This window comes from Rutidosis leptorrhynchoides, chromosome 3, assembly GCF_046630445.1.
Source record: "Rutidosis leptorrhynchoides isolate AG116_Rl617_1_P2 chromosome 3, CSIRO_AGI_Rlap_v1, whole genome shotgun sequence".
Lineage (NCBI taxonomy): Eukaryota > Viridiplantae > Streptophyta > Magnoliopsida > Asterales > Asteraceae > Rutidosis > Rutidosis leptorrhynchoides.
The window spans coordinates 635,249,869-635,257,940 of NC_092335.1; the positions used below are offsets into that span (position 1 = coordinate 635,249,869).

At 33.6% G+C, this 8,072-nt stretch overlaps 2 protein-coding genes across 2 annotated transcripts; one reads left to right on the forward strand and one right to left on the reverse strand.

Annotated features, from left to right (window-relative positions):
* Positions 1-1,209: 1,209 nt before the first annotated feature.
* On the reverse strand, positions 1,210-2,310 carry LOC139902384 (uncharacterized). Its single transcript, XM_071885017.1, has 3 exons — positions 2,121-2,310; positions 1,794-1,953; positions 1,210-1,430 (listed from the first exon to the last, which is right to left on the reverse strand). Exons 1-3 carry the CDS (start codon positions 2,256-2,258, stop codon positions 1,210-1,212), a joined length of 519 nt encoding a protein of 172 aa, XP_071741118.1. The 5' UTR covers positions 2,259-2,310.
* Positions 2,311-3,479: 1,169 nt separating this feature from the next.
* LOC139899071 (uncharacterized) lies at positions 3,480-7,476 on the forward strand. Its single transcript, XM_071881886.1, has 7 exons — positions 3,480-3,901; positions 4,191-4,357; positions 4,990-5,204; positions 5,687-5,941; positions 6,025-6,111; positions 6,341-6,513; positions 6,936-7,476. The coding sequence occupies exons 1-7, from the start codon at positions 3,510-3,512 to the stop codon at positions 7,045-7,047; spliced, it is 1,401 nt and encodes a 466-aa protein (XP_071737987.1). The 5' UTR covers positions 3,480-3,509; the 3' UTR covers positions 7,048-7,476.
* The last annotated feature ends 596 nt before the right edge of the window (positions 7,477-8,072 follow it).

The following is an 8,072-nucleotide window of genomic DNA, read 5'->3' on the forward strand; positions in this document are numbered from 1 at the left end:
GGAGCTGCAGCTAGGCCGTGGCCTTTTTGGGCAATTAAGGTGGTTCTAAATTTGGTTTTCAAGCTAATTTCAAGTGTCATTAAATCCTAACCAAAAGGTAAGGTGTTGGTGCAAAAGTTTGGGGTATTTCTCCTTGAGGTTTCATCATTTTGAAGCTACATTCATTATCATCATCTTCTACATTCATTACTTAGCTTGGAGTAGGTATAATCTCTCTTCTTACTTGTAGTTTGTAAGTATGTTTCACAACTTGATCCTACTTGGGATTTAACTTTAATTGGTTAAAGTATTACATGTTCTAATATGGTATTTACATGCTTCCGCTTTAAATTTGATTCTTAAAATGTTTTAAAGATAATGGAACTTGTTAAATCCCAACATATACTATTATGATGTGATAGAAATATATTCTAAAGTTTACCAAGCACCATCAATAGAATGATAATACCCATATCAATCCTTAATATTCCCATTACCATTATCATTGCTAATTAGCTTGTAATGGTCGATCACTTCTATATTTTCAAGGTTGCTTTGCAGTTAAAATGCTTGTAGAAATGATCGACGAACAAAGTGTTCGGATAAATAACATAACATCCACAAACAAAGCATTGAGATAGCGAAGATGAAGTACAAATGCTTCCCTATTTCCGGATTACTAACAGTTTAAGGGGTTCTATCCCTACATTGGAGATCACACCCACTATATACATGTACAAATAGTGGCTAGCATTGTCTATACTCAATATCATAAACCCAATAGAAGTATGGTCATTTGTGCAATACTGTATTAGCCAAAAAGCTAAGACCTGACAAATAAATAACAAAATCCAAACTTTGTTCTAGTGCAAAATTGCATCAGTATAAGCATGGGAGAATCTGTATGTATTCATATTTAACAGAACAAATATAGGGATAATAACTGTGTGTATATATATTTTAAAAGAACAGATATAGAGATCAGAAGCATTGTAACTATATGGTCTCACCACAACTAAAACATCAGCAAGCAAGGGCACCATATCAGTATCTATCAAAATTTTTAGCAAAATTGTCAAATCTAATAATACAAGCACATAAGAAATACAACTTACATTACCTGTATCAACCTACTACCATAATATAAAACCTCACCAATTCTAAAATTGGAAAGAAAAATATACATTTGGAGTAGATGCACCAAAAAGAGCTTCATGGTCCTCTGATTAATCAAGTAGACTTTTTTGGGTCATTGTTTTCTTGATGGGTTTCAGGATGATTATTTTGTTGATGGGGTTCGGGTTTATCCTTTTTCTCCATGACTTCTTGTATTCCTTCTTGGTAACCGTGTATGAAACTCTTTAGTGCATCTCTGTAAGCAGATGCTCGTGTCATGTAAACTCGCTGCAAAGCTGGTCTAAGCGTCTCCATTCCACCTCGAGCAGCAACAGCTGTCATCACAAATCGGAGCACAAATCAGAAGTTGATAATGTTGCATGACTTTCGTTAAAAATAAACCAGATATTGTAGTGCAAATCATGCAATGTACTTTAACAAATGAGGACAATAAGTGCCAAGTTAACAGATTTCTTAAGCATATACATATTCACAAGCTGAATCAACGTTTTCTATTGAAATTACCTAGATAAAATGACATAAGTACCCTCACATGTCTGGCACATGCTAAAACTTAACGGAAAAATGTAACGATCGTTAGTTGCAGGTACCACTTCAAAAAAAAAAAACCTTAGGTCTATACGTGCAATTGTGATCAAACTTTAGGGACCAACCACGTAATTTTGTCTAAAATTTACCTAGATCCTCCAATGTTGACGGTTCAGTTTCTCCAGTTGACCCCGTTGCACCATGTTCATCTCCTGACTTTTCTTTCTTCTTATATTCATTGGGACGCAGCTCTGGGCCTATATCTCTTACCCAGCTTGCAGCATAAAGTCTAGTTGCTTCCTTCATTACCTGAAAAAAAGGTTACATTACATAATAAAAAGGACACACATATTAGTTTGTGATCCAAATATCAGTTACAGGGTCCATAAAAATCTTCATGCCAGCAAGGTGAAATCAAGTTACAAATAGAATTAAAAAATTTATTCATGAGTATAACCATAAAAGAGAAGTCTAACCAAATATTTTTCTTTCCATGTTAGTTTCCTCCGCTTTTTGAAATGAGGCGGGTCCGGTAAAGATGATGGGAATGCAATTTCTTTCAAATCATATCGGACGTAATCACGCACTTTCCTCCAAACTACCTTCACCTTCATTTTTTACCTTTAAATTATCTCAAGCAAATTTGTAACGGAGACTCACGAAAAGAACAACATGATAATGTATTAAATACAACAGTTTCAACAAAATGACGCATGATAAACAAAACTGCAAAAGCTCATGGATAAACTCAAGAAAATAACAGTTCTTTACAGCAGATACTTTCTTCTAGAAGACATATCCAGGTGCTGATATGTTAGTCCGAAATACATTCTGAATATTTAGTATGTTAAACTTGGTAGGTACATGACCACTTACTGAATAAAAAAAGAGTCAGTGCAACTAATAAATTTAACAAATGTGATCCTCAAGAAATTTAAAAAGTGTGGTACATTATAACTTGCATTTACATCTTAAGCAGTACTCCTATAAGTTATCTATGACTCTTTTTTGGTCTAAAGCCCTTTACTTTTCTTACTTATGCACATTCTTCCACCCCTAGCCTATATCAGAATTTTAGTTTATTAACAATTGTTCAAACAACACTTCCAAGTTCCACGAATATCTATGAATCTATTCTCAAACAACGACACACAAACTTTGTTTTCAGCTCATAGATATCCATAAGAGAAACTTCTGAGGTAGCTATATATCAATTTTAAGCTTACATCCCAGATTTTTCATCCAAAAGTGCCTCATTAGCAACAACTACTATAGCAAAGACACAAGTGAACCTCCTAGGCATTACATCAAACAGTTGGTGTGCAATATCAAAGGCACATTTAAAACAAACGATCTAACTTCACACACGTTATATAAACTTACAATTCACTAATAATTGAATAAATGATAACCATTACATATTGTACGCAACAGATTACATCATGAGAATATAAACATATAAATACCTAAATTTCATATTTATATCGAAAACTACTAGCACTAAATGACATAAAATAATGAATTACTTGTAGAGATGGATAACAATGGAGAAGTGTAATGATATAGTGGTGAATACGACAGCGGTGAGCTACCTCCGGCGGTAATTTAATTACCGAATTCAAGTATTTAGCCGGAGTTGATTTCACAGTTTGAGTTGTTCATTTCATTATTCGGTCTAATTCAATCAAAAATACAGATATGAAAAGCCCAGCCTGTTTAGCCCAGCCTGTTTAGCCCAGACCACATTATTTCAGCCCAACTCGGCCCAGCTCAGCCCAGCCTAAACAGATCGGATTTACCCTTGATACCTTTCATTTCGTAGCTCCAAAATTCCACCGCACTTGGCCGTCGGCAAAGCACCAAAAATGTTACGAACGCTTCTCCGATCAGTTGCCGCCGCCGCCGCAGCACCGGCGAAATCAACCAAAACCACCACACCTTTTAATTTCACATCTTACAGAACCTTCGCGTCAAAAAAAGCACCTTCAAAAGGAAAAAATAAAAAACAACCTCAACAAAAATCCAAATCCGATGCGAAATCGAAATCGAAATCAAAACTTGAAGAAGTTGTCGCGTCTTCCGTTGATGATTCAGCTTATGACCTAATGTCCGATGAAAAAAATCGTAAGCGATTACTTGATGAAGATGAACGTGATAAATCACTTGATGTTGGCCCTAACGGACAGCCGTTATTTACTTCCGTTAGTTCGTTGTCTGAACTTAATAGAACAGATGCCTGCAGTTACATGAAGTTTAGGTATTAACTAAATTGCTAATTATATGCGTTTCTTACATACTGATAATATGAATTCGATACTCTCTATTATCTGTGGTATAAGTTAGAAGCTAATTGGCCTCATTCTGTAGCTATTTATAGTGTAAAATATATGTATATGATAAAATCAATGAGGACTGTTTTTACACATATGTGTGTATGTGTGTATCTGTATATGTGTGTATGTGTGCATACATGTGTATGTGTATTGTATATCTGAGCTAGCAGATGTTAAAATTAAATGTTTGTTTCTGTTTTTTATGGTAAACAGTAGAAAGAAACTGGAGGAAGTGCTTCCGGAGAGATTGCCAGCAGGAATGGTGAAGGAGTTTGATGAAACAATGAGAGATGCATTGCTTGTTCGACACAGTTTCTTGGATCTCCGAGATAATTTCAGGCGCATTGTTGATCCACCTTTGCAATCTTTTAACAATAAAGGTGTGTTTTTTTTATTGATTTTATGAAATATCTGCTATTTGAGTAGTTTTGTAAGAATTATTTGGGATTACAGTTATTTGGGTAGAAATGTATGAGCGTGTCAGCTACTTCGGATATACATAAGGTTGGGCTCTATTGATAATACAATGATAAACTGAGAACGGTGATAACAAAACTAAAGCTTTGTGAGGTCAAAACATAATGACTGAAAAAATACATTTTAAGAAATATGTTAATCGACTTGTTCTCATATGAACAAAGATGTAGTAGTATCTTTTGTGTTTTTTCACAAAATTTTTGGATTTTTGAACTTCTTTTTCTCAATAGGAACGTACATCAATGTTCACATATTAACTTTCAATGTTCACATATGAACAAAGTTAATACATGTGAACAACTACATATTCTAGTAGTTGTTACAAGTTCTCAACCTTTTTTGTGGTTCTTATTTGAACCTTTCCAATATATTCTGAAGGATTTGCATGTTAGAACATGAAATCTCTCACATAGATTCGGTAACGAGTGTAATTTCTTTTCGTGAGTCGGTGCTTTAGTTGAGGAAATGCTGTATTAATTGAGAACACAGTAACACAGTTGTCAAAGTGTGCTTCCTTATTTAACTTCACTTTCAGGTTCGAGCACAGTTCAAAAGCAAATAGTATTGGATGGCCCTGTTAGCTGTGGAAAGAGTATTGCTCTTGCAATGCTTGTTCACTGGGCCCGTGATGAAGGTTGGTTAGTATTCTATGTTCCAGAAGGCAAAACTTGGACTCATGGTGGACTTTTCTATAAAAATGATCAAACTGGTTTGTGGGATACACCGGTACAGGCCGCCAACATTTTGCAGGCAAGAATACTGCTTAATTTGCTTCAACTTTGTTATCTATATGTACTATGAATAGTTTTCTAAAAGATTGTTTCTTTCTTTTTATATTTGTACGAGGAATTAATAATTATATTTAAAAATTAAAAATAATAAAAATGTTATAATAATGATAAAAAAAAACTTTTTATATATAGAAGAGAATAAAATTATCTCATTTTGTTTAGTTTTTTATATACAGAAGAGATAACTGAGTTTGTTACAAATTAATGGTTGAAATTCAGATCAGTTATTGAAATTTCAAATCAATAGTTGATTTGAAAAGATAAACAATTATGACATCATCATCCAAGTCAATGACTGAAAATCATTGTTATGAACTCATCTAAAGGTCAAGTTTCAATCTTTTTGACAAAAGATGGCATAATTATGACTTTTCTTTTATATATAAGAAGAAAGAAGAAGATGCTCTGGTACTGTATTTGAAACCATGTTCGTCTATACAGGATTTCTTGAAATACAATGAATCCCACCTGCTGAAGCTACCTTGCAAGATAAATGATCCCATACCACTTGGTGTAGGTGCCGGTGTTGGAAAGATGAAAGATGCAGATACAATGTCAATGCCTGATAATTCTACTTTATATGATTTGGTTCAAACTGGAATAACTAACACATACGCTTCAGTTGGAGTCTTAGTTCGTTTAAGGGAAGAACTGTCACTTGTAAAAGATATACCTGTTCTTATTGCAATTGACCAGGTTCATCATCTTGTTCTTTCACTTTGCAAATTTGATTTGCTAATTCTGACCAAAACTTGCTTTATTGTGATGTTTGCAAGCAGTACAATAGTTGGTTCACATTCACCGAGTTCGAGGAGCCAGTCACTGTTCGCTCTTGCCGGCCTATTCATGCTAACGAAGTCGCTACAGTTAGTTGGTTTCCTTTCTAATGTATATTAGGTTTATATCTTTTATGTTGCTAGAGTTTTGTACCTGAATAGCAGGGTGCTTAGATGTGCGTTCTGAAAGTGATATATGATATTCAATGAAAATTATCGTTTAAGCTTATATAGTTATATGCTATTGCTTTTATGCAATGGGATACATGGATGATAATAGTGAATTAGTGATTAGTGTTTTGTTAATGTTTGTCACCAGGTAAATGCATTTAGGTCCATGATGCATGACAATATGATGGTGGGAGCTTTCTCTCATTCAACGGCTGTTGGTAAGTTAAGGAAAGATCTACCCAATGTTCCCTCAAATGCTCGTGTTATGTTCCCTCGATACACTCTGGATGAAGCTGCTGTAGTGTCTCACTATTACCTGAGGTATGCATCAATTTTTCAGTAGAGATGGTAATTCATGTTTTATTATAATGGTAATGGGTCAAACAAGTAATAGAAGGATGAAATGATGGCTGTAAAGGCATTGGTACATGGGTCAAACTGGTTGAAAATTACTTTATTCAAATGCGTACAACTTTTAAAATCGGTTACTATTGAAAAATCTGGATTCCCTTTTTCAGTAATTTGTAGTAGTTGATTACAATTTTAAGACGGACTAAAATATTGTTGTTGCACTTAACCCAACTTGACCTATTAAACAAATAACCATTTTGACCATGACTCACTCATGTTTACATGTTTACTTCTTGCATATGTGCATAAATACTTGTTTTTAGCCATTGTTTTGGCCCTCAACTACCAAATTTGATAGTACTTGTTTTGTCAATGTTTAACATTTGTAACAGGCAAAGACTGATACGGCGTGAAGCATTTTCAGACGAGGGATGGAAGAAATTATATTATCTTGCAAATGGGAACGGGTCAGAAATGAGATGGTTGCTTCCTTTCATGAGGTAACAGGATAGCAAACAGCATATGTGCTACCTTCATTTCAGCGTCGTTATACACATAATGGAATTAGATTATGAAGAAAATAACACCGCCTTTTGAGATGCCTGAAATGGCCTGGAAAGTTTAGTTTGAACACAATTGACGTATTCATATAGTAAGGTTAAACGTGACGGTAGATGCCTAAATGGCGAGTTTTTGTGTACTAGACATTACCTACATGCTTGTTTCGTGACTCTCCAAGTTTTTGATGGTGTGTATTAAGGAGAAAATGTGATGCAGACCCTCTAGTTTTGTTTTGTTGTGAATTCGGTAAAAAATTTATGATCTTTAGCTCGAGAATCAATTGTTGCTTCTTTAATGGACAATACATGGTAAGAGTATTTATGAAAAGTTCAAATAAAGGACAGACCCTGCAGTGTGCCAGTGTATTCTTTATATTTTGTAAAGTTGCAAAACTTGTTTTACCTTTGGTGAAAGACCTATGTTCTATACAAGTTTTTTGCTTTTGGAAAAAAAAAAAAAAAAAAAAAAAAGTTGAGTTATCCTTGACTTGTAATTAATGGTAGATAACATTTTTTGTGGCCTAATTTTGTACGGAGTAATAAACTTTTAATCGTTAACAAAAGAGATGTGTTTGTTGTATGTGACGACCCGGTAATTTTCGACTAAATTTAAACTTAATCTTTACATGATTTCGATACGATAAGCAAAGTCTGTAGAGTTGAGTCTCAAAATTTTGGAACAATTTGCATGAATGCATTTGACCTTTGACTATGTCCGACGATTCACGAACACTTGTTTGTAAATAAATATGTATATATATAAATATATAAAAATAAGTATATATAATATTTTGGAATAGTAAAAATTCAATTTAATCAGTAGAAGTAAATATGTAAAATAATATGCGTTATAATGAAAACTACTATTACAAAATATATATGTATATAAATATGTATATAAATAGTACTTGTAAATATTTAAAATAATATTAAATATATTTGGTTAGAAATATATAATATATATTTATG